The following is a 27,384-nucleotide window of genomic DNA, read 5'->3' as shown; positions in this document are numbered from 1 at the left end:
TTTGATAGCTTTTTTTGACGCTTTATGTGCTTGAATTTATTCTAATATATTTATATTCTGATATCTAGCATTGTGTAACTATGCAGGATTATCTGTTTGAGATATTTCAAAGAAGGCCTTATCGGAAAATATGGAACAATAATTGAAAATATTAATCAGATCACTTAAAAGCATCTCCAGTTTGCAACAGTATTGTCATTTTCTTTTCTCTACATATGGCACAGTGTCTCCAGAGCAATGATAGTCTATAAGTTTTAAATCAGTTTTCTTCTGACATAGGGCTCCATTTCACTGACTTAAGATACCTCACTTCTGTGAGTGACATTGACCAACAGTGTTTTAAAAAATGCAGGCTGTCATTAAAATAAATATTTTGGTTTCATTGTGAGCAGAATGGTACAAAGGTATTACTGATATACATCCATATTTGTTTACTTATTTATCTTGAGCCTTTGTCTGATTGTATCTGTATTATTCCTTCTGACAGATACTGGAATGAAGAGATGTTGGATGAAGCTTCCAGGCTAATCCTCAATGAAATAGTTCTCCCAGACTCAGCCTGGGATGGGAAAGTAGAATATAAAAAAATGTTGATAGTTAGTTTCTTCTACAAATTTTTCCTGGAAGTATTACAGTCCTTGAAGACAATGGTAAATTGATTCTCCATGATTCCTTTTTTTTCTAGTCAAATGTAAAGCTTTTTCCTATGTCAAGGTTTGTAGTTTGTAGAGCGTGCTAAATATTTTCTTATAGAGTTAAGACCTACAGAGAAATGTAAGCACTTAAATCCCAAAGAGATTTATGGAGAGGTGCCTGCTTGACTTTTAGATGCCCGAATATCTTTCCCTTGGATATTGGGCAATAAAACAAAAATAAAAAATTAGCAAGGATATTGCAAAAGTATATCAGTATTAAGATCTTCTTACTCTATATGTCTGCAGTTCAAAAAAAAAAACAAAAAAACAAAAAAACCCAAAAAAACAACCAAAAGTATAAAGGCTTTGGAAAGCAACTGTATGCGTTAAACCAATGCTTCTTGTATGAGTTGTTGAGTGGGAGAATTTCACTGGCTTAATATATTTTAGCTGTGATTTATTTATTTTTGCCTATAATTTGTTCTGAGGAAAAACATCCCTTTTGCATTTCTTTTCAGAATTACCTTAAGCTATTTCCCCCATTTCTGTTGCTTAGATAATTTTCTAAATTTATTCTAACCAGGAGTTATTCTGTACCAGTTTTGATCAGATCTCAAAACAAATCTCCTCTGACTGTCTCTACATTATGTTGCTTACTTGAAATACACGTATAAATATTATTTAGTGAAATCTTAAAGCTCTAAATTCTTTTCACATTGTCATTTTAGAGCCTAAACTGTGGGAATCTGGAAATAATTTTCTGTATAAAGAGCTTGAATTGGGTGATTTCTGTTGTTAGCTTTACTATTTAAAACATGAGCTTTAATAGTAATTTTAGTAATTTACTTCCTTTTCAGGACCCTTGTCGCTATCCTGGCATACCTGCGGAATATGAGAGTGTTCTAGAAAACTTCCAAACCAAAATGCCCCAGAGTATCCAAATATACCAGGCAAGCAATTTCATTCTAAGATTGTTCTGTGCTTTGTGAGACTTGGTTAAAAGTAAAGGTTCAAGCAAGAACTGAGAGCAACAGGCATGGAGTGTTTGGTTTTAAGTGTATCTAATTTATAAAAACCTTGCCTTCTGGATATACTGAATTATAAATGGCTCACAAAAGATAAATATTGCGAATAAGCCCTATTGTCAGCCTGCTTAAAGCTGTTACATGTCTGTGTTCAACCTAATCTGAGAAATCTTAGACAAAAATAAAAAACATTGACAAGTCCAAGGATACAGTAATATTCTTATCTCAAGTTGCACTTTTCCTAGGCTTTAAGAGGGTTCTTAGTTCTTAATATAGATTTAGGAAACGATGTTTGTGATAGCTATCTGCTCAGAGTGTTAAATGAGAAGTCAGCAGTAGATGGCAGCAAAGAACACATCTTAGATTTTCTGAGCTCTTTGAGACCTAGTGGCTAGATCTGGCTGGGAAATCCAGCAAGGAAAGGCTTTTGATCTTTTCATGTCATTAATAAGAGTACAGTTTATAAAAATCAAGTTGTTAGAAACCTGAAGAAAATTCAAATGAAATCTTGGGAAACATTTTTGTTTCAATTTTAGATATTCCTTAGAATAACTTGTTAGCTTTAAGTGCTTCAAATTGAAGTCATTATCTACAGCTTCTGCAGACTTACCTTAAAAGTAATGGCAGTACAAAATTAACAAAGGATCCAGGGTTAAGGAAATTAGTTTTCTGTGTTTTTTCTACAATTTATTCCTGAGCTGCCACAGAGAGTGACTTAACAACAGAAATGGGCAATGTTTATTTTTCTGATCAGCCAGAACTGAGAAACACAGAAGATACAGAAACCCAGTCTGTTTCTTTATCTATCACTTTAAATTTCTGACTTTTGCAAATTCTTATCTTCTACCTGGAATATTTCATATGGACCTGTTATTTATTTATTTTTAAAGTAGGGAAAAAAAGAATACGTATCTTTCAAGATAAATATGAGATAAAGTTTAGATGGACTTGCTGAGTAACTTCAGTCACTCAAGTGAAAAATGTCTGTGGTCTAATAACAGAGAATGTACCAGAAAGCGCAAGAGAGAGAAATATGTAGAACACTTGTGTGCTGGAGGCTGTAGGAGAATAAAAGACTTTGGGACCTGAGCGAATCACTAGCTCTAAATGCAGAAAGTGAAAAGGTGTGATCACTGACCCAGAAACTAGATAATTGGTTTGGAAGTGAACATCAACTAGTTGGTTTGGCTATAATTCAACTAGAATTATTTAGTAATACTAAATTAATTTTCAGGAAATCCTAGAAAAATAAGGTTAATAAGACATGACATTCATACACTGTTGTAAGGGAATAAAATTGAGAAGGAAATACTTTAACATCTTCTCTCTGATTTGCACTGATTGCAGTCTTTCGTTGAGGAAGATAAATCCTACAAGCCATTGCAAATTGTTGAAACTAGAACACCACAGACTGACAGAATACAGAACAGAAAAATGTGAGAATAATTCAGAAAATTATCAGAGTCTCATGATACCAATCAGTAAGGCGAAAACTGGCCTTCTGAAAACTAGCTGTTCTTTATATGACTTCGATGTAAGTGATTCTGGAAAACATACATTTAGGTGAAACTATACAAGATTCTTGGAAGACTCCCTAGGAGATGTGATTATCGAAAACCTCAGGAGCAGCAGTCTAGTTCTGCATCTGTTTTCAGTATAGAACCAGAAGATGATAATAAAGACAATTAATCTTTATGTGATTTCCTATTTAATGCAATATAGCATTATTTTTTAACTTTCTGCATGTTTTTTTTGTTGTTGTTGTTGTTTTTTTTGATGATACAGAATGTAGAGCTGAGTCAGTCTCCCCAGGATCCTGTGGGACGGCCTATTATGCACCAGTCTGGAATTAAGCATGCCACTGGTGAAGCAGTTTACATTGATGATATTCCTTCTGTCGATGGAGAGCTCTTCCTGGCTGTTGTCACTAGTTCCAGAGCTCATGCTAAGATTATGTAAGTGTTCCAAGAGTATCTGAAGAAAGTTTACTTTGAAGTCTGCTGTTTTTAGAACAGACTAATGAAGTTGGATTATGTGTATACAGAATAACACATCTGATACCCACAATGGCTCAGGTGTTGGAAGCAGTATTATCGTAGAATCGCTGAATGGTTTGAGTTGGAAGGGAGCTTTAAGATCATCTGCATCCAACCCCCTGCTGTAGGCAGGGTCACCTCCCACTAGACCAGGTTGCATTCACAACCTGTCCAGGCAGCCTGTTCTAGCATCTCCCCACCCACACAATAAAGAATTTCCTTCTAGTATTTAGTCTGAATCTACCCTCTTCCAGTTTAAAACCATTTCCCCTTAATCCTGTTGCTACCTGCCCTTATAAAAATTCTCCCCCCAGCTTTCCAGTAGGCCCCCTATTGTCACTCTAGTAGAAGGCTCTGATTGGATTTACATATATCACTTCATATTACTGTGATTGAACTACTCCTGTTCGGTAAGCTAGCGTACTTAATCCTAACCTAGATACCTACCTACACATAGTGCTGAGCTGTGCAATGCAGAGAGGCACCTAAATGTTCATGAACATAGTTTTGAAATCTCAACTCCATTATGAAAGAAAATTGTTCAAAATGTAGGAAATAACATTGTCACATTGCAACAAGGTAGCAAAGCTCATATGAGGCCTTGTAAGAGAAGAAAGTTTGAAGATGATCTTATTTGGAAAGGAAACTATTTTCACCTATGCTTTAGTAGCGATATATGAACAGTTTTTCCATTATTAAGATACAAAAATACACATACAAGTTGTATGCCCTGTGTTCAAGCATCAAGACATATATTCCTGTGCTCTGGTCAAGGTTACTTGTGAAGACAGAGAACTGGAGTTGCTAGCTGTAGACTCTTTGTCATACATCCTGTCTTATTCTCAAGTTGGCAATAGTATGCTGGGTTTGGATATATTCTTTTTGGTACCATCTAGGAGCTGACATCCTTTTTACCCCCTAGATTTGCAGCAGTCGGTAGGATTTAGTCTTTTTTGTCTTTTGATTTCAGTATCCAGGAAGGGTGCTTGTAGATATGCTGGGATCTTGATGACCTGCTGAAATAGATGCTGCAAACATGCTGTTCTTACAGACCTTCTGCAATTCTTTCTGGTCTTTCCACACGTGTTCTCATTCATACCAGTCTTGCCAATTCTGTCATAATTCTTCACCTGAAATCTCAATTTGTAGAAAGTTTATTAGTGTATTTGATATCTATGTATGCTGTAAAGTCTTAATGAGTTGCAATTATGCAGATTTTTATGAAATCAATGAATTTTAGCAGCCTAATGAACAGATGATTTCCCTGTCATGTTTAGAACATTTTCTAGAATCACAGCAAGTTACTGGAATTTTTAATTCCCTTTGATCATTTATTTGCGTACCAGAGATAGAAAAAAGAGACGTATCTAATTCTGGCAGCATGTGCAGATTCTTACTGTACAAGAAATATACCTCTGATTGTGTTCACTCCCTATGTGTTACTATAAAACTAATGAATTGCACTTCTGTCTTTCCATGTACCTATTAGAGCTGTAGATACCTCAGAGGCTCTGAAGGAACCAGGTGTGTTTGATGTCATAACAGCTAATGATGTACCAGCTACAAATGAGTTTCACTACTCTGATGATCCAGAGATTATATTTGCAAGAAACAAGGTTTGAAAGCAATCTTTTTTAAATTTTTAAAATTTATTTTCTTAATTTCTACAATTTTTTCTTGAAGTCTTTATAATGAAATTTTGCCTGCTGTCTCTTGTATTTCTGTATAGTGGGTATGTCAGGGAATCATGTTCGGCATATGACACAGATTCAAAGAATGTCTAGAGTTGGAAGGGAGCCATCAAGCCTGTAGCTCTGCATAAGATTACCTAAAAATTAAATAATACAGCTGAAGGTGTTGTCCAAACGTTTCTTGAACTTGAGCAGGCTTGGTGCTGTGACCACAGCCCTGAGGAGCCTGTCCAGAACCCAAATGCCCGCTTGCTGCAGAACATTTTCCTAAGACACAACCTAAACCTTCCCTCATGCAGTTCCACGCCCTTCCTTTGGGTCCTGTTATTGTCGCCAGAGAGAAGTGTCTGCCCCTCTGTTACCCCTCATGAAGAAGCTGTATCTCATCTTCTCCAAGCTGAAGAAATCAAGTGACCTCGACTGTTCTTCAATACGTCTTCCCATCATCTAGACCTTTCACCATTTTATTTGCCCTCCTTTGGACACAGTCTAATAGTTTTGTCCGTTAAGTTGTGTCATGCAAAGTTGTATATTGTACTCAAGGTGAGGCTGCAACCGTGGGTAGAGAAGAGTGGAACCAGTATGACAAATTCTTATATTTTCTCACTCCTTTTTTGGACTCTTAAAACAGCTGATATGTGTTATAATCTGGCAAGAGAAATATGTATAAATCAGAGGAAGACATATTAAATCTCACAAAATCATCTGAGTTGTTGGGAGGGTGTATTTCATTGAGACTACCAAATCACTTGCACATTTTTGAAAACCTTATATTTTTTGGTTCCCCAACAATACACGTCTTCCTGGTGATTTGTTAGCTTCAGGGATGATCTAAAAATTGAAAACAAAATTCAAAAAAAGGAAGCGTTAGTAATTGTTATATGAAAGAGGAATTTCAGAAACACGTACAGGAGTAATTTAATCCACTATTCTATTATATGTTTTTCACAGGTAATTTGTGTTGGTCAGATTGTATGTGCTGTAGCTGCAGATTCATATGCTCATGCCAAACAAGCTGCTGCAAAAGTGAAGATAGAATATGAAGCGCTGGAACCTGTGATCTTGACAATTGAGGTGCTAATCTTCTTTTCTCTTGCTTTTTCACTGTTTTATCTATTTAGGTAATGGAAGCAGCAGTCTGTGCTTCTCACTTGCCTTTTTTAACATGTTTTTCTAAGCAAAGACAGTGAAATTGAATATCCGATTAACTAGTTTGTCAGTAACTCTGTAAATAACTTTTGACTAATTTTGGCCACTTGTAATATATATATGATAGTCTCAAAAGTATTAAGATCTCAGAAGTTTTGTAATAATCAACATAAGAGGAGGAACAAAGAATTTTTCTTCTTGTTCCTGGGGAGTAAAAAGCAATAAGCAATCTGATTATTTCTAATTCTATTGGGAGCTATCAACTTGACAACCAGCATGTTAGTAAATTATATATTATTGGCTGAACAATCAGTTTCTTATTACTTACTTGTTGACTAGTTAGAAAGCTGACAAAGTTAGGCTGGAGATGCAGGAACTGTTAGAGGAATGTGTGGGAAAATATATTAGAGATATGGAACATCTTGGAAATGTGATGTGGAACTCACAGGGATGGGTGGAAATAAGGAGCAAAGGACATGTTTGCAGGGAGCTATAATTAGTTCTGTCAATCACTTATTTACATAATGTGTATGGAGTAACAGAATACTCATTCTGATACAAAAATAGAAGTGATTTCTTTTGAAAGGCTGGCAAATAATTGTATCTCTGAAGAGAACAATATTCTTCCTGAGATAAAATGCCATGACAAACTGTGAACCTGCAAAATACACTAAAAAAAATGTTTCTGTTTTTCTCTGCTGCAGGATGCTATAAAGCACAATTCATTCTTTGAGCCAAAAAGAAAATTAGAACGTGGAGATGTCGATAAGGCATTTGAAACTGTTGATCATATACTTGAAGGTACATTGCAGCATATATTTGATAAGAAGTTGTCGGTATTTGGTCTTCCCTGTTTGTTCCTGAAGTGTCATTTTGGCCTTTTTTTCAGTGATGTCATGTGGCCATAAAGCCTGAGAAAGCTCTAGGCTGTCTGGAATAAAAGTGTGATCAAACCTAGTAGATTTGAGATCCTGTTTCATTCAAGTTTTCTGTGCCCTCTGCCCTTGAGGTAGAATCACAGGATAATTTAGGTTGAAAGAGAGTTGTCTGGTTCAGCCTCGCCCTCAAACAGTTCCAGTTAGAGCAGGATACCCAGGGCTACATCCAGTCAAATTTTAACAATCTTCCAGGATGGGGATTCTACAACTTCTACGTCTTTCAGTGTTTGACCATCTTCACGATGATTTTTTTTTTCCATATGTCAAGTTGCAGTTTCTTGTGTACTTTGACACTCATCCTTCTGCTTCACACTTCTGAGAGCAATCTGGATCTGTCTTGTCTATCCCCTCTCATTCGGTAGTTGTAGACGACAGTAAAATTTGCCATTAACCTTCTTCTTCTTATGCCTGAGTAAAATCTGTTTTTTCAGTCTCTTGTTACACATTCTGTTCTCTAATGCTGTCACCTTCTTGATGGCCTTCAGTATGTCTATGCTTTGCATAATTAATCTGTGTTTTATTTAATATTGCCAACATTTGTAGGCAATATTAGTGTGCTATTAAGCAAGTTCTGTTGATGTCACTGGAACAAGACCAATTTAAATCTGTGAAAAGTTTGACTTATGTTTTTATTTTAAATGTTGCTCCTTTTGTACAGGATGCATCAGAAGATTTGACATTGACTACCATGATTTGCATGATGATGAGCAGTATTTTTTTTCTGGCTCACATTTTCCTGTCCTTTTCCTCCAGTAATAGTTGTGTTTTTTCTTTGGAACAGGGGAGATTCACATTGGGGGACAGGAACACTTTTATATGGAGACTCAGAGTGTCCTTGCTATTCCAAAAGGAGAGGATAAAGAAATGGATGTGTTTGTTTCAACACAACATCCAGCATTTATCCAGGTAATATAGAGGATTCTCAGAGAATGTGATTGAACTTGTGACAGAGGGCTCCTTAAGTGTGGTTTGAAAATCCATCTTAGCAATTTAGAAATATTGGAAATGTGAATTTTCACATCTGGATTATCCAGTGGGATCTGCTTTGTAGTACTGCTGTATCCTGATGTACACTGACCACTCTGCTTTGACAGTAAGGAGGAAGAAAATGTCTCTTATTCCACTTTGAAGAAAGCGTATCTTGCCCCCACTATTGTGTTTTTGAGAAACTCCGTGTGGAGTTTAGCTTCTGTTGAGGTGAAGAGCAATCAGCATTCTGCAGTTGTTGTGCTAACAGACGGAGCTACTCATTAGCTGTAGGGGAGACTGCTGCTCCATGTCATAATGGTAAAGCAAACTGATGCAACATATTGTCTGCATAGCAATGGCCATGGTACATGAAACTGATAATATTTCACAACAAATGCTGGCATTTTGTGTTCAGTGCCCAGTTCAGCTGGACTTTTCAGTTTCCATTACCTTATTGGCAAGACCAAGAAGCATGAAGAACTTTGAGAAAATGATGTATATTAGAGATTTGAGAAAAGGATATACCTGGTATTAACAAGGCTTTAGATTATTAAAAAACAAATTTAAATTTTAATTAGAAGTTAAAATAATATAAATGCTTTAGTTAATAAAAATGTATACTGTATTCTGATATTTATTTAGTTATGCATGAAGCTTCTCAGTTTTTCATGCATAAATTATGTACTTTTTGGTATGTATATTCTTTACTTCTGTTCATGACCCTTTCACAGTCTCCATGACAGAGATATTGAATGAAAACACTGCTGAGTGTTTCTTGTTCTCTTTTGCTTTTCTTAAAGTTGAGATTAAGGGAAAAAGTCTTGTAAGCCAATTTAACAACAAACATATGAACAGAATATCTTTATAGCCATTCTCTACAAAAGGTTCTTAATTCAAATACTGACTTTAGAGCTAAAAGCAGGCCCTGATACTGGTGTAAAACTTTCTACAGGAGATGGTAGCTGCAAGTCTAGGCGTTCCAGCAAACAGGATCATGTGCCATGTTAAACGAGTTGGTGGAGCTTTTGGTGGGAAACTCCTGAAAGCTGGTTTACTGGCATCAGTTGCTTCAGTGGCAGCAAACAAGTAAGTGTGATGTGTGTGTACTGGGATATGAAGAGAAAACTGAGTGAACGATTTTTACATCTTGGCAAAATTGTCTTTTCCTTTCTGAAGGTTGCTAGCCAAAATGTCATAAAATCCTATCTGTGTACATTTGGTAAGATTTTTCAATGCTTTTCTTTGTTCACTTTGTTAGACTGCTTAAGTTGCGTTAAGCAGCTTCACCTCATCTGAATTGAAGGGATTTGAAGAGAATGTGAGTAGTGTAAGTTTGAAGTAGCCTTGAAATGATTGACCATTTGTAAAAGACCAGTCCCTAAACACTGAAACGCATTGAAACCATGACATTGGCCATCCGGAAGTGAACTGGATCCTGCTGTGTCAGTGGCTGAGTTTATGAGTGGAACTGCTCTTAGCACAATTAACGCAGTTCAGTCTTAAAATTGAAATTTTCATTGACTTTCAAGAGGTGAAATTAAAAATTCTGACTTGATTGTAACTGCAAAAGAAAATGAACTCTGGATATAGCATTATGCACGTATTTAAGCCTATTAACATTCAGTTTTGTACTAAAGCTCAGTACATACTTTTATACGTTGCAAATCTGGATTCCTAATTAATAGAATACACTAACACTGTTAATAATAACTCTTAGTTTATCTGAAATTCTTACTTTTCTTTTCTTGATTTAGAACCAACAGAGCAGTCCGTCTTATTCTGAGCCGGGGAGATGATATGTTGATCACTGGTGGCCGACATCCTTTTATTGGCAAATACAAAGTGAGTACCATAAGAATTTAGTGAAAAAACATCTGCTCGTTGTCCTTGAATAAGGAGTTCAGTGTCACTGGTTAATACTTTTTCTATTCATTAGAGTAATAATAATCAGTTTAAAAACAAACTACTTTCTCGGAAACAAAGAGGTAAAGGTGCTTTACAACCTGCTTCTTTCTCTATCTCTGCAGAGTTTTTTGTTTTGTTTTCTAGTTCATTGCTCTTATTCTCCTTTTGTATCTCTGTCTTTCTTCCTGGGACCTGGAAGGCAGGCTAGCTCAGAACTTGTGCAGGTGCAGGTGTTTTTAAACCCTGCATGCAGTTAAGTTTACACGAAGGAACTGCTGTTTTTTTCTCAGAAACAGTGTGATTCATGAAAAGGCACTTTCTGGAGGAAACTTACGGCTTCCTTGTTCATGCATTGTCATTACTTGTAACAGTTTATTAGGGAAAATGCGGTCTACATTTCAATCACGAATACATAGATAAAGCAGGAGGAATTGTCTAAGATGTATCCCTGAAGAAAAAAATATTTGTAGCTCATGTTGAGAACTCAGCAACTATCTTTAATGGCAACAGGTGAAAAGAGATGCAAGATAAACATAACATTTCTTCATAAATACAAGCAAATGTCATACTGCATCTGCTATCTGTTCTTACAGTTAGGAAGAAATTTGACTCTGCCTGCTGTGGGCATTCCTAGATGACATTTAAGCCATCTGTTGGGCAACACACAAAAAACCACCGGGCTTCCCTGTTTCTTCCTGTATCAATAGGCTTGTTTCCTGTATCTATACTTCTTAAATTTTCTCTTGTCCTTTTTACAGTTTCAGTAATGCTGCTCGGGAATTAACAGTGCAGTAGGAGCCTTATGTGGCTTACATTCATTTGCAAAATATACAAACAGTGAAGGAATGAATGTCAAAAATCTAAGGTAATTGGTGATTTGTTGTAGGTTGGCTTCATGAATGATGGTAGAATCAGAGCTGTGGATGCCAGATATTACATTAATGGTGGATGCACCCCTGATGAATCTGTCCTGGTAAGGATTTCATAAGCTGACAAATCTTATAACGTGGAGAAATTATTAGCTGGAAAATTATTAATGTCAAACTCACTTGCACAGGTATTAATCATATAATCATGCAGAGTAAGGACTGTGTTCTTATTGAAAAATCTACACCTAGCAGTTTACCTTTCCTTATTTAGTTATGTCAGCTTCTTGATGTTTTCCTTACACATTTGCTTCATATGTGGGCTCTCGGGCTTGTTTTTCCATTACAAACATGTCAACAGTGTGTTCATTTAAAAATACATAGTATCTATGTTTGTACCAGCAATAAAGCTTTGTGTCTGCAAAGCTGAGCAGATCTTCCTAGCCTTCAGAATATAAATGTAGTGATAATTGTTCTGCTATCAGCTCTGTGCATTTCTGTCCCAAATCTGCACTTACTGTGCTGTGTACAATAGTTCCTTGCTTATAGTTCTACATAGTACAAAATGTTGCTATCTCTCTGCACTTGTATGGATTATTCTGATGTGTGGAATCAAACTCTAACCCAAGTAAGATTACAAAGCAGGTACGCTTTATTCAGTGCTGCACAGACACCTAGGTGCAAGGGGGATAGATCTGCTTAACTTGCACACCGTCTAGAAAAATGGTGCTACAGATATAGGCAAAACTAATTCATCATCAATAGTTTTCCCGGAATTCGGATACGCATTCATTACACCCCTGAGAGTTTGTTAGCATGCAGACCCTCCCCTCTTGCGCGTGCGTAGTGGGTCATGGGATGAAGATTTGTTGTTTTCCTTGCGGAGGCTTCTGACCATTTTCGCTGTAAACTCCTGGCCTTTCGGGAGGGGCATCCCTCAAAAGTGGTTTCTTCTTGCCCTGTGGACATCTAATCACCTCCCTGCCAAATGTCCTCGGGCTGTTCTCAAACCCTTATTTTTATGGCCTTCCTCCCCCTCACTATCCCAGACACAGTGTCTGCCATCCCTTATTTTCTAACAAGCTGTACATGCTTGCTTCTGTAAACTATCTCTAACTATTCCCCTTCACGCCCCTTATTCTCAGTCACTGTGAATCCTTCTTGCCTTTTTACTGTCACTTATGGGGCCCATCTCACCTTTCAGTTCTACCTGTAAGTGAAATATTTTTTGAGGTTACTGTCTATATGGGTTACTATCCTGCCTGAAGGTATTTTCTGTGCACTGAAATCTGTCAGTGCAATTGTCCATACTATTGCTGTTTCTAAAAATTGACCTGGCTTAGCAAAATAATCTATGTTTAAGGCATCAAGATTAAAGCAGACATTTCTAGGAAGAAACTTGAGAATAACTTAGCGTTGTAGTATAACTGTGTTATATTCACTCTGGTATATCAATAACCCTCTTAAGACTGTGCAGCTTGTGACACACATTTTCTCTGAAGTCCATAAAAGTTGTGATTGTAACAAGAAAAATATGTCCCCTGTTTTCATTCCACTAATAACATTTCAACTTACATTTCCTAAGTGGAAAGGTAGCATTATATGACATTATCCATATACATAGTTATTACAGCAGTATTCTTCAATTGTCTGTATACATAAATGTTTTGAAGTTTATTGTTTAAAGCACAGTAGAACTTGTAGGTATTTAAGATTAGATTTATTGTTCTAAGAAATCTACTTAACACTAAAGAGAGCTAATGGCCTGACCATGAGACATTAAAAAAAATTATTTATTTTGATATTGAGTCCTAGAGTCTAACTAGAGATACCTACTCTGGGATTTTCCTTTTCTTGTGTTTCTATGTCAGGTGAAACCTCTAAGAAACAAACATCCCAACAACAACAAAAATCACATAAGAACCAGAAGAGAGCAGTACATAGGTTTTCTACAGGAACCAAACCTTAACTGTGAATTTTGATAGGACGTGATAATTCAGAATTCTTTCATCAGTTCCTTTCACAGCTTCTGTTGTTTTCAATCTCTTCCTCCTTCTTTTAATTCTGTGTGGCTTTTGATATCGCAGCAGGAGCAAAACCAATCTTAAAATGAATAATCCTTTATATCTTTATCTAATGACTGAACTACTAGTAACTTTATCTGTTTTCTGTGAATAGCAGGTGAAAACAACTGAAATCTAATATGTTGCTTGAGAAATGACTGAAAATATTTGTGTGTGTGCTTAATGATTGTCAGAAAACTGAAGGTCTATCTATGAGATGAGAAAGATTTAAATGTGAATCTGAAAGAATTACTGTTCTGAAATCTAACTCTTCTTGTTTGTTCCCTACTTCAGGTAGCAGAAGTGTCCTTATTAAAAATGGACAATGCGTATAAGATTCCCAACTTGAGGTGCTGGGCTTCTGCTTGCAAAACGAACTTGCCATCAAACACGGCATTTCGAGGGTTTGGTTTTCCTCAGTCAGGACTGGTGACAGAAACTTGGATAACAGGAGTTGCAGAGAAAACAGGTTTATCGCCAGAAAAGGTGAGAATACGAAGACATCTTTTATGAAATGAAATCTGTTAAGTTAAAATTGTTTGGATTAGCTCAAATGTTTGAACAAATCTTTTTAATGTCAAGCATGATTTGTACTGTAATTGTTTCCTTTTAACGGTGTCTGATTATTGAAGAATAGCATGCTCTTTACAACCGAACGAAAATGATAATTGCTCATAAAAAGCCCATAATACACTAGACTAGTTGTCTACTAGTTCTCTCCCATATGGTCATTCTACCTTTAATGTGATTGTGGTGTCTGCTAACTTTATTATTTCAGGTTAGGGAAATAAATATGTATAAGGAGGATGAGCAAACACACTTCAAACAAAAACTTGATCCACAAAACTTAGTACGTTGTTGGAATGAATGTTTGGAGAAATCTGCATACTACAGTAGGAAAACGGCTATCGAGGAATTTAACAAACAAAATTACTGGAAGAAAAAAGGCATTGCCATTGTTCCAATGAAGTTTCCATTTGGACTAGGCTCACGTTACCTTTCTCAGGTTAGTTTTTTTTTTTAAAGAATAAACGAGCTGAACTTTTCGTTTGTAGACAATTATAGTTACCTTATAACAATAAAGGAAAAGTCATCTTTCAAATTCTGGAAAGTTATCATTCTTCTAACAGTTGTTGCTGGGAGACTAGGTTCCAGCTATCTGCAAGTTGGGATCACAGTTGTTTGATCTTCAGTACCCAGGCAGCATAGACCGCCTATTTAGAAGTCAGCTTTGTCTCTTAGGATGTGATATAGAAAAGGGAGCAATTAAGAGTATTTTAAGAATGATTGCAAAGTGTAATTGGGTAAGTTGTCAATTTTAGAAATAGTTCTGGGCTTACTCTTTCTGACCAGGGGTTAATATGAGAGGCTTTTCTTAGGCTTAACCCTTTGAAGTCATCAAAGAGTAAATTTAAGGATGAAAAGGAGAACAGCAGTATTTTTAGTCAGTATGTTTGTTTTACATTGGTGTTCAATAATTTGAAGAATAAATAACATTTTATAAGTTGAAAATTAATCATTTGACTTCACTGAATCAGATCGAATTGGCCTGTCTCTATACACAACGTCTGTAGTCTACAGCACCTACTTCCCACTGATTACATGAGGAAAATCTCATTCAGAGCCTTCCTACTGTGTCTAGAACTGACAGCCTTTCAAAACTCGTGAGTCCAAAGGCACTCAGATATCAGTTAGATAATGATGGAGGTTCTTACAGCTTTTTTTGAAACTATTGAGAGTCTATTGCTAAGTCTGGCTATATTTCAAGATCTAACAGCAGCAAAAAGCAGACCTCCAAGGATTTGTGTCATTTTCTTTTGAAGCTTGTTAAGGGACTAGAATTCAAAATGTCACCTGTTCAAAAACATTAGGCAGAAAACTCCTTTCGTTTTTTTGATCCATCAACATATATAACAATTTCTCACTTGAATGATCTTTATTTATTTATTCATTTACTTTTCTTTTAGGCTGCTGCTCTGGTTCATATTTATACGGATGGATCTGTGCTGTTGACACATGGTGGAATTGAATTGGGACAGGGTATTCATACAAAAATGATCCAGGTAATAAATGATCCAAATATTAACTTCTGTTTTGCCTGTTACACAGATAAACAATGGGAAATTTTTTTTCTTGCTTATTTAGTGTACCAGATTAACAGTTTCTTCGTTATCGTTGTTCTTGCTGCTTTGAATTGATAGAGTTGGGAAGCAAAGGTGATAGGGACAACAGAAAGAGAGAAAATAAGTTTATTATTTTTCCCGTGATATGTGAGGAGACTCATTAGAAATAAGATCTTTTGATATTTAGGAGATGGTTCTATAATCCCTACTCTACTACAAAAGAAGTCAGTAATCACATAAGTGTACTGTCTAAAGAGATGATATTGCCATCATCTTTGTTTACTGGATAATTGGAATAATTGAGACATAATCTCTAAAGATAATTAGTGAGCTGATGAAAGCTTGGGATCTGGGCATGCATAATTTGTCCTCTGTCATAATCAGCAAAATCAGGATCTGAATGTTGGACTTCAGAACCTCAATCCAGAGTTTCAGTGCAGCTAAAACATTATTCTTCTGTGCTGTCTCTTTGTGCTGACAAACTCAGCAGAATGATTATATCTGGATGTTAGAAAAAGACTTGCTAAAACAGTATCTTTCCTAGTAGTACCGACTTCTAGCAAGTATTGGGGAACAGTTGAAATGTTTGGAATGTTTCTGAAATGAAGAACATGTTCTGCTTCCTGAAACAGGTTGCTAGTCGGGAATTAAACATCCCAATGTCATATATTCACTTCTGTGAAACAAGCACAACAACTGTTCCTAATGCGTGTGCTTCAGCAGGATCTGCAGGGACAGATGTCAATGGCATGGCTGTGAAGGTAAAGTATTTAGCTTAACAAAACACACTGTCCCTCATGGTATTTAATGTCTGCCAAACTTTTGGTGTTGTGACTCCATGGAAATTATTTGAGGTTATTAGTAGCACCACTAAGGATTGCCAAGAAAAAAATATTAATTGTTGATAGTATCCCAGCAATGGTGCTTATGAAATTTCAGAATATGATCTGAGCTTTTTTTCAGAAAGCTTACATTTGACCAAACCCTCGCCTCTTCAGACAGAAGCAAACTAGTCCTATACTCATTCTGTATTTTATTCCTGTTTTTTATACTTATTAGTAACAATTCCTGCCCTTTTAAATCAAGCCTTTATAAGGTTTGTGCTTATGCAGTTAACTCCTTCCATGCTTTTTCTAAATTACAATAAAGAACATATTAATGAGGCACTAACTATAATGTATCTTGAGTAAATGTATCTTGAGTAGTACTTTATTTGCCAAATTTATGTTTGTTAATCTTGCATTGCTTTCTTCTGATTTCTCTCCATAACCAGGATGCTTGCCAAACTCTTCTGAAACGCCTGCAGCCTATCATTAACAAGAACCCAAAAGGCAACTGGAACGATTGGGTAAGAGATGTGAAACCTACTAAGTGTGTTTGTGTGCTTGGAGAACCTGTGACACGTTTTGTCATCTGTTAGTCTTCTAAGCCTGATAATCCTAAAGCTAAAAGCTTTAGAACGTGTTGATTCACAGAATATTTGGAATGTAGGTGCTTTGGATGCATGCAAAATAATCTCTAGATCATATCTGGGTTGGAAAGGAAGGAAAGCTATCTGTGGAGTCACATTTGGAGGTTCTTGAGTTTTTTATGCAGATAAAATGTTAGCTTGTGCAGTAGTGGGACTGTCCTCAACTTACTCTTAAACAGGCTGTTGCAAGAAGATTTTCAAGGTGTATGTGTACATATACCTGTTTTCCTACAAGGCTGTTCTTTATTTTTCAGTAATCACAAATTCACAAATAAATGGAAACCTTCTCAACCTCATACTTCTATCTGCCATGTATGGTGTATTACAGAACTGCAAAAAAAAAAAAAAAAAAAAAAGAGCAAGAATGCTTGCTTCCATTGCTCTGATACATAATTCATTATAATATTAGTTACATTTGCTGTAAGTTAGTACAGAATTAATGCTAAAGCTGTTCATATTAATGGCCTGTATCTGGTGTCCACTTGAAGTAGTAACAGAATTTTAGGCAAGGCATTGTCTTAATTATATTTCTTCTGCTACATCAGCTATTTCCATGAAGATATGTCTGCGAGCCTGGCTGTATTGTCATGTTAAAGGAAAGCATGTTATTTCTGATGACCCAATATTACTTGTTATCTACAGCCTTATGGAAATGACAATCCCTACACTGAGACATTTAGAGATTAGTACACTAGGGTGTTTCTTCTTATGGGATTAAATACTGTAGTAACTACAAAAAATAAAAGTATTATCTTGGCAGTATTAATTTTTGGCAACAGCAATTAATGTTGGGATACCTGTGGTAACTTGATAACTGACAGCTATCTATGCAAAAAAAAATAAATTCTAGTGCCAAATCCGTGTGGATAATTCAGACACACCTAAAGCAGTAGCAGCAATAGCTAACCTAATAAATAATGTTAAACCATGCAGAGAAACAATTTTATGACTTGCAGAGAAAGTAAATTTAATATATTAAAAAACCCAAAACTTCTGACTTGTGAATCACATACATCTGACGTGAATGTCACTGAAATGAAATATAAGGTGTTATATCCATTTTTACGCCACTGGCTGAAGATCAGTGCAGGGAGCATTTCTCTTGTTAACTGTCATTTTTATGCTGATACGTCATGCAGATCTTTTGTCTCAGTGATGTATCAACCAGATCTATTCAATTCAGCTGACAAAGAGGGACCCATTTCTATTGAATCTGAACAGGAAAGTCAAGCAGGACCCTTTCTGACTCTGGTGTTACCAGCAATAAAGGTTTTTTTAAAAACACTGCTGTTTGCAGGTCCATTCCCTATTGTATTACCAAGAGTTCAGGTTACTCCTTCAAGTGTGGTGGAGTGCTAAGGCACCATGTGCAGCTAAACATGCTTATAGTTTCTTTTTAAGTAAATGGATGCATGCTGTGTTCCTTCCTTACTGGTTCCTTGGCTTACAACAAAACTCACTGTATTTTACAGATTAAAGAAGCCTTTGAACAAAGTGTGAGTCTTTCAGCTACTGGCTACTTCAGGTGAAGTATTTTTGTTCCTTTAAAATGCATGATCTTAAACACCAGGACTGATTTCTGACGATGCCAATTCAGTAGGTGTGAGACCCTGTCCAACTGTTCTTAATGGCTCAGCTTATATTTTATATAAGTCTTTGATATGTGGAAAGGTTGGATTATAATGTTAAGGAGCTAATTTGTAGCTGGCTCTGTGCAGATTCTCTAGAAAGCATCAAGAGAATATTTCAACTTGTACTTGCTCCTTAATGCTTCCATTAGAAAATCAGGAAACACTGAGAAAGTGACTGCTGCCCATAATGGCAAATACACAAAGCAGGATATAGTTTATTTACTGAAAGCTATATTACCATATACTATAAGTTGTGCTATATGTTCTTTACGTTTTTCACCTTAAACATGATTACACTGCATTTTACAAAAGGGAAAAAAATATATGGCAGCTCTAGGACACACATCTGGAATTAGCAACCAAGTGCACTTGTTATTTTAGATTTCACATCAAGTATTTTCAAACTTTTGTGCTTGTGTGCTTTTTCATGATACAAACATTGATTATTCATTGTGAACTTTTTCTTACATCAGAGGCTATGATGAAAATATGGACTGGGAGAAAGGGGAAGGACAGCCATTCACGTACTTTCTTTATGGAACTGCTTGTTCAGAAGTTGAAATTAACTGTTTAACGGGAGATCACAAGGTAATAACTGAGCATCATGTTAGTTTTGTAAATAATGTGGATGAGGCTTCCTCTAGATTTTTTTTGTCACTCAACATTTCAACAGCTTATTGGGCTTTGCATGAATAAATCACCTGTTTTCACTTGATAATAAGTATATTCGTAGAGTGAATGCAAATTGGAGGAGCGCAGAATGATATCTGTGCAGTCTTGACTGCACATCTGGCACATCTGTATCAATGTCATACCAGTTCACTTTTGGATTATGGCGGACATCTGGCATATTCTCTGCCTGTCCTTTCCTGTTAGTCAGCAAACAAATTACAGCAAAATTAAATATACAGGTTGGTGTTGTAGTCTACTGATCATACGCCCACTATATGTACTTATTTCCTTGTGTAAATGGAAAAGATCTGTGATGGCTAGCTCTGGCTAAAATTCCATTAGAGCTGAGACAAGCTCATTTTGCTTGTAATGAGGTATGGGGAATTACTTTGATATTGTGTACGTGTGGAAGAACATGCATTTTAGCATATATTATTCCATTGAATACCAACTCTAACCCATATTGTGCTCTTGTGCCTCTACCCTATCCGTCTCTATCAGTGATATGACACTGAATTTTATTTACAGAACCTCAGAACAGACATAGTTATGGACATTGGATGCAGCATAAATCCAGCTGTGGATATAGGACAGGTATGTTTCAAGAATTTCCTGCTGTCTGATTTCTGTTAAGCTGATAGTCTTATCTGAAATGAATATTTCTCTATTAATTTAGAAAACATTAATATGTCATATATGATATTACTAAGTTCTTTGCTTGCAGTCTTTTCCCATTTGTGTCAGTGAGGCCTGAATTTTACCCATTATCTCTAATGTCAACCTGTAGTACTTCCTGCATGTATATTTGCTCACTGTCTGCCGGACTTAAATCTTGTTTGTGGCCTGCATTCTCTGATTTCTCACGTTGTTTAATCTGCCTTCCTACCTGTTAACAGGGAAACACCTTTCTACATTGCAGGCTGGTCCACAGACTTCATCATTCATCATAAATGCACTTGTCTCTGGTGTGAGAGAAGAATATGAAAGCTTGTCCCATCATGATAGCTACAAAATGTTGAAAAATCCCCTTAGGCAAACAGGAAATAAATTGATCTTCTAAGAGCCAGTGATACAAATCAGTTCTTGCTACAGTTTTACCCATCTTAACAAACATGAGTACACAAATATTATGTCTTTTCTTATTTTAAGATTGAAGGTGCCTTTGTTCAAGGCATTGGACTTTACACAATGGAAGAACTGAAGTACTCTCCAGAAGGAGTCCTGCGTACTCGGGGTCCAGATCAGTATAAGATCCCTGCTGTTTGTGATATTCCAGAACAGTTTAATGTTTCCCTGCTGTCATCTTCCCAAAATCCATATGCCATCTATTCATCCAAGGTAAGCAAATCATCTTAGATCTCAGGACAATCAGAGAAATAAATACAGAAAAGTATGTCTATATATGCAAGATATGAGGTTGGATGACATGTGTTCCAGGATCCTAAGAGAGCTGGCTTGTATGATTGCCGAGCCTCTCTCCATTATACTTGAAAATTCACAGCTGTTAGATGAAGTCACTGATGACTAGAAAACAAGAAACAATCACTCCCATTTATAAGAAAGGGAGGAAGGAGAACTCAGGGAACTACAGGCTGGTGAGTCTCACCTCTGTTCCTGGGAAGATCATGCAACAGATCCTCCTGGAAAACTGTTGAAGCGCATGAGGTACAAGTCAGGTAATCTGAGACAGCCAAGATTACCAACAGAAGGTCATTCTTGACCTATGTAGTGATCTTCTATGATGGAGTGATGGCATTGGTGGACAAAGGGAAGGCAACTGATGCCATCTACCTGGACTTCTGCAAGGTTTGACATGGTTCCCCCATGATGTCCTTATCTGTAAATTGGAGAGATACTGATTTGAAAGGTGAATTGTTAATTGGATAAGGAATTGGTTGACAAGTCACAGCCAGAACTTTTCTCAGCATAGCTTTCATGGCTTACAAGTAGTAATTATAGGGTTTTGTTAACAAGCTATTCACAGAAGTTGCAAGGTAAATTTAAAATTTTTAAATCAGTGATAGACTGATGGGTTAGAATGAAAATAATCAAGAAATTAATAGAGAATGATAATGACTATGAGAGTATGTGCATTGTGTTAAGCAATAAGAAATAGGAATGTGTATGTGTACTTATATATGAGATAAGCTGAACTATTCAACTGGTAGAATCATTGCTTCAATTTACACCGGTAAATATTCTTGTCAGTTGCAAGTAGTAATAGCATATCAAGATAAAGGCAATTGTGCAAAATTTCAGCTGTTTCAGATATTAGTTATGCTTTTAGAATTCAGTAAAATAGCATGACAGGAGTAGGAAACATGTTTTTAAAGTAAAAGTTATTAAAGAACAAATAAGTCCTTTAAAATTATTTAAAGCTGTCTTTGTGACACATAATTAGATTTATTTTTTTAATATTGTCTACATTATGTAGTTACATAGTTGATTCTATAAAACTGATGCTAGTATCCCTCTTCAAACAGTTTTTACCCTTTCCTGTGAACATCTATAATTACCCTAAGAATTCACTGTCTTAAGGAAGTGTGATTCTGTCTTCATGCAGCATGTTTGGGGAAGACGTTTGTTTCTCAAATCGTAGCAAGCAGATTGCAATTGCAATATCTCAGTCAAACTCAGGTTAAGATATTCAGTATTTTAGAAGAAAGTATCCAGAGGCAACATAGATTTTACCTACTTTTGCGATAAGGAACAAATGTGACTCATGTCTGAATCAGTAAGAGAATGTAAAGACCACTAAGGTGTTTCCTTGTCTATGGTGAATTAGTGTGAGTTCTGACTTTTTTCTAATCTGTTCCTGCTACTGGATTGAGAGTGCTTTAATTTAATCTGTCACTTATTATAAATTTCCATTCAGCAAGAAGGCAAAAATATTTTAAAATCAGAAGCCAGTATCTGAAGCCAACCTTTTTAGGTCCCTGGAAGCATCCAGCAGCAGCAGACTTGACATCACCTAAGTCTGCTTATACTAAATTGAAGAAAAGCATACTAAAGAATGAAGTGCTTTGAGTTGCTATCATCTGAGCTTTTCAGTTGATATTGCTGTGACATGTATTTCTCATTTGCTCAACCTTTTTTTTCCCAGGGGATAGGTGAGGCAGGACTTTTCTTGGGATGCTCTGTGTTCTTCGCGTTGAGGGATGCAATAACTCGTGTGAGGAATGAAAGAGAACTAAAAAAGACCTTTGCCCTGAACAGCCCTCTGACTGCTGAACAAATACGAGCAGCCTGCACAGATGACTTTACAAAGATGGTAATAGGTAGGTGGGGGGGTGATCTGTTTAATTATGTCTGAGTAAATGTAACAAAATAAGCTTTTGGCATCCCTGAGTGGTGAGGTGCCTAATGATGTTCCGGCTGGGAATGCATTATATAGAGCAATACCATAGAGCCCTTTCCACTGAAGGCTCCTTCAAAACTGAAATATGTGGTAACAGGTCCCACACAACTAAGTTATTCCAGAAAATTCATTTCAAGCATTGTTCTGGAATTATCTGATTTTGAGTAATCTTTCTTTGCCTTTAAAACTTTTTTTTTTCCCCTTCTCTTCCTGAAGCCTCCTCTTTTCTTCTGCATGGCAAATTCCATAGCCATTCCTTAAATAACATTTATTACCAGTGTGTGCTAAATAGTAGATCAGTCTCTGAGCAGTTCCATCCTCCTTCGAAGTTTCCCACCAACTTCACTCTGGCACTGTTACTTCTTTGTGGTACTTCTTGCCAGAGCTCTGTTGGAGAAAAGAGAGCTAACAAAAGAATACAGAAGAAAAACAAATGAAGTGATACACTTTCAATAATTCTAACCCTTCGGATTCACTGTTTTCTGCAGCTGTCACTGTTATCTTATTCCCACTGCTATGGCCCACTGCTATTCTTTTTCTACTTAGATTTAGATTTAGTCTATAAAATCTGTGAAGCAAAGTTCTGGCCAGTCTATGCTTTGGCACATCCAGGCTGTGCCCCAAACCTTTGCGGCTTTGGCACAGAAACTTCTGAGCTCTCGCTTACAAATTACTTTTCTTTGGTTGTGGTAGATGTCACTGACCCCAAAATCAGTAGGTATATGGACTTACTGTCATTACAAGAATTTGAAGGAGGTGAGGTCCACAAATGCAGAAACTATTCTTCTCAGTCCCTGTTTCATCCTGAGCTCAGTTTTACCTTCCTTCTAGACATCATCTCTAGGTATCTCCTGTGGAACACCCTGCTGGGCAACTTAAAGGCACCTGATAAGGACAACATTCAGAGTTTGTCAGTCAAATAATATTAACATGTAATTCTTTTCATATCTTGTTTGTTTTCTTAGATGACAAATGATGAATCTGCTTTCTCCACTCCTTGGGCCAGAGTGCATCAGACCTGAACAGAATTCCAACTATTGATTTCCTGCTCCAAAGCACACTAATCAACTCACATAAAATAAAGTATTTTCTCATTTTCAGAATAGAAGCATATATACATTAAAAAAAAGCACATTACTCTTCTGTCAGTCTTCATTTTCGGTCTGGTATACTTACTACACCACTCGAGTTACAGCATTTAATTATTAGAAATACATCTCCAATCATACTTATTCCACATGTCATGCAGTACAGGTCTTTGCAGACATCTTGGTTGAAAAATTGGAACTTTGTTTATTAAATTAAATATCTTTCTGATAGCAAGTGATTTGTAGTAAAGTCATTTTAGATTTGTCTTGGTACAGACATCTTTGTGTTAAGAATATACACGGAACTAGTAGTATGATTTTCTTTTGCTATGCCAGGCAAATTGGTATGACCTATACAGATAGGAGATTGATTTTATCTTCAAAGCTGGAAGAGTCACTTAGATGTAGTTTCCCATTAAGGCTTTCTTTTTGTCATGGCACAGTTCAAAAGCCTCTGAATTTAGTGGGAAAATTCATGTGGAGTTCAGTGTACTTTTAAATAGAGGCCTGGATGAACCTGTCTCTGGAAAGGATTCTTAAACAGTGCTTAATCCTGTTCTCTGCACTGTACTGAGTCGTGAGAGTAAGTTAAGAGCTTTTCTTTCACTCTTGAGCATTACTGTGATAAAAAAGGCACAAAAAAAAAAAAAAAAACAGAAAACAATTTAAAAACATCAAAAGATATCTGCGAATATTGATCATCTGATGCTGCCTAGGCAGCAGACAAGTAGTAGCAGCTGGATTCAGGAAAATATAAAGCAGCACTGTTTAGAATGGTAACAAATTCTGGTGATAATAAATTTGAAGAATGTATTTATTTGTAATATAAGACAAGTTCAAGAAATTACATAGAATATATTGAAATGAATGTATTATTACTGGTAATAACCAGTCACCGTTTTCTGATTTCAACGTTAGAATCCATAGAATTGAGCTCATGGAAAACTTTAGCCTTTCTTGTTATAGAAGTGTAAAGTTGAAATTTCAATTCTGAATGTGTTCACACATACCCACAGATATCCAAAAGTCTCTGGCATTTGGATTTAGGGCTTTGATGTAAGATGCATCATAACAGAGAAATAATTACTTTTTCAGTGTATGCATGTATGTTTCAGAAAGTAACACTTGAAAAAATTGTACTAGATTCATAGAATCATAGAATCACCAAGGTTGGAAAAGACAAGATCACGCAGTCCAACCATGTACCCATCACCAATAGCTCTCACTAACCCGTGTCCCTCGACATGTTCTTTCACGAACTCAGTCACACGTTGAACGTGATTTCTGTGAACCTTTGCATCATCTGTTCCTGACTGCTGTTTATGATGAAAATCAGTGGCTCTAATTGTTTCACACATTGGTTTGTGGTCTCTCATTTCACTTCTTAGTTTACCACCAACTATTTTCTCTTCTTTCCTTTTATGACCTGGTATTGTATTTGTGAGGGAAACCAAGATAGCTGGTTGGACTTCTTTTGTTTTGCCTATTAAAATATAAATATTTATTGCAATTTGTGACTCTGTGGTCTCTGAGTGGGTGAAATTCGTCTGCTTAAACCTGGGGATTGAGTGCTATTTTAGGCATAATAAGACAGCAGAGAAAAATAGGAGAGCAGTTAGAAGATATGACATTGTAACTGGAGACCAAAATGCTTATAGTAGGTCATCTGAAAGGACACTAGAAGTGTGGGTTAGGCAGCTGAAGCCTTCTTGTTTTTTAACTTCTTTTTCTTCATTTTCATTGTATTGCTTTGGGTCTTACATATGTTAAGAAAAGTAGAAAATAAATGAATGTATGTGCTGCTGACATTATTGGTCTTTCTGATTACAGAGATCTTTTGCTGTGTGGGCTTGTTAGTGACAATTTGCAACTCCACGTGTCAGTAATAGCTCCAAACTAAGAGTAAATCCCAGGATATGCTGAAATAGGGAGCATATGAAATCAATTTATTGTGGAAAGGGCATTGTCTGTGGCTCTCCTATGTACCTATTTTTCATAATGCATGCTGGTAAATTCTAGGCAAGTCAATTATTGTAAAATTGTGGCCCAACTCTTACACACAATGATGTCACCCCACCTGCCATGCTGAGCTGTTTATACACTTGAGATTCATTGTGTTCTAGTCCTATGCTTTGCTATCTGCAGTACAGATCACATCTGCTTATCAGTATTTCTCAGCTACTATTAGCAAAGATTCCTTCCTGCCTCTTTACAAGTGACACCGTTTTCTATTTGTCTCAGTGAAATCCAGCTATATGCTGAACATGTTTTGTGGATTTTTTTTTTTTTTTAATGGAAAGATATTAATCTTTTGGCTTTAAGATTTTGAAAAACTGCATGAAAGCTAGAAATATCAGCTATTAAACATCCTCTTGTAGACACTATGCCTACGAGGGAAATTGTGAAATGAATTTTTTTTGAACAGAAGAGTGTTAAGAAGCTGGGTATTTTTTGTGTTCTTGTTATGTTTTTAGTATTAAAGATTTGCAGACTCAAGGAGCTGCACAAACAAAGTGTTAGGTCTCCAAAGGCATGGTGCATTGGATGGCTGTCGACACATTAATATATGTTGTGCAGAAACACCCAAACTGGAAATGGCTGGTAGAAACTTTTTTCTTGTTTTTGTAGTGGAGAATTATTTCTGTAAATATCTATCTTCATTCACTCCCAAGCTATGGCTGGAGAATCTTAAGCACCTAACATACAGGTACTAAATTCTGATTTTGGAATCTGTTGCTCTAAAATGTAGATATTGCGTAGCCAAAGTCCAGTATTACATCTGCTTATTTCTCTTCTTGTCTTTTAATCCTGCGTGTGGTATGTGCAATGCTTGAGGAATACCACAGTAGTGCTGCAGTTGGCAGAATTCAATAGGGCTTTTGCCTGCAGTACCTTATGACTTCAGTTTTTTATTGTTCATAATTCTCATGACATACTTGAGGGGCTAAAACAATCAGCACATAGCTCTGCTGAGAATAATTTCCTTCTAATGGGAAAAAAGGTGGGGAACTGACTACTTTGTCTTACAATACTAAACTGTTTCTAAATGAGAGACACTTTTGCCGTATAATATAAAAAAACAGATAAGACACTAGAGTACCAGATCAGGATTTGGAATATCTTTCTCTATGAACTTAGCACATATGGTATATCATATAGGGTGTGATCAACTCATGTCAACTGCAGCAGTCAGGCTATTGAGTTGGAGTGGCATATAGATTGTCAGTAGGAAATTTTGAAGTTTATGCAGTAGTAATCCTGACTGTTGAAACCTGGTTATAGGAAAACAGTAGCTATAACGCCCATCAGTGATATACTAAATGAGAAGCACAGGTTTTAGCTTTAGGCGTTCCTACCTAATCTAAAATTCACAGCATTAAAAAGAGGCCTCCGAGTTGTAGTTCAAACACAGGAATCCCCTCCAACAGATAGCTTATCGCTTAGGTTGCAAAGTTAGAGTTAGAGGGGATCTTACTCTTTTGAAATTATTGCTCATCAGAGAAGAGTTATTGTGCAGAGTGCAAGTAGAAAGTCTGGTGAGCCAGCACCTTAAAATGCATTACTTGCCGTGAAAGTGCATAGCTTACGCTGACTCCTCCCTATCTACTTGATTTGATGCTCAGTCTGAAAATAAATTCTGTGGGACATAGAGCAAGTTTAGTTGACTTGAGTCAGAGTCATATGACCTAGGTGAGGAGCATGTAGTATTTCATTAATTTCTCACAGTATATAAAACTTCATTTTTCAGATATTAATGCAGCAGC

At 36.4% G+C, this 27,384-nt stretch overlaps 1 protein-coding gene across 1 annotated transcript in view; it reads left to right on the top strand.

Annotated features, from left to right (window-relative positions):
• The window catches only part of LOC306949202 (aldehyde oxidase-like), a gene marked incomplete at both ends in the record, with an annotated part of 37,020 nt that extends 14,533 nt beyond the window's left edge, over window positions 1-22,487 (top strand). The window contains 20 exons of the mRNA XM_079538984.1: window positions 488-650; window positions 1,493-1,585; window positions 3,446-3,615; window positions 5,186-5,312; window positions 6,339-6,461; window positions 7,241-7,337; window positions 8,256-8,380; window positions 9,396-9,529; window positions 10,198-10,285; window positions 11,235-11,321; window positions 13,572-13,763; window positions 14,056-14,283; window positions 15,245-15,340; window positions 16,033-16,161; window positions 16,674-16,748; window positions 18,344-18,396; window positions 18,976-19,090; window positions 19,703-19,768; window positions 20,324-20,512; window positions 22,278-22,487. Of these exons, the coding sequence (XP_079395110.1) occupies window positions 488-650; window positions 1,493-1,585; window positions 3,446-3,615; window positions 5,186-5,312; window positions 6,339-6,461; window positions 7,241-7,337; window positions 8,256-8,380; window positions 9,396-9,529; window positions 10,198-10,285; window positions 11,235-11,321; window positions 13,572-13,763; window positions 14,056-14,283; window positions 15,245-15,340; window positions 16,033-16,161; window positions 16,674-16,748; window positions 18,344-18,396; window positions 18,976-19,090; window positions 19,703-19,768; window positions 20,324-20,512; window positions 22,278-22,487 (2,560 nt within the window). The remainder of the gene's footprint in view (window positions 1-487; window positions 651-1,492; window positions 1,586-3,445; window positions 3,616-5,185; window positions 5,313-6,338; window positions 6,462-7,240; window positions 7,338-8,255; window positions 8,381-9,395; window positions 9,530-10,197; window positions 10,286-11,234; window positions 11,322-13,571; window positions 13,764-14,055; window positions 14,284-15,244; window positions 15,341-16,032; window positions 16,162-16,673; window positions 16,749-18,343; window positions 18,397-18,975; window positions 19,091-19,702; window positions 19,769-20,323; window positions 20,513-22,277) is intronic.
• Between the last annotated feature and the right edge of the window lie 4,897 nt (window positions 22,488-27,384).

This window comes from Tetrao urogallus, assembly GCF_951394365.1.
Source record: "Tetrao urogallus genome assembly, chromosome: 8".
NCBI classification, from domain to species: Eukaryota; Metazoa; Chordata; class Aves; order Galliformes; family Phasianidae; genus Tetrao; species Tetrao urogallus.
Note: the sequence above shows the minus strand (reverse complement) of the source record. Positions and strands in the feature narration are given on the sequence as shown.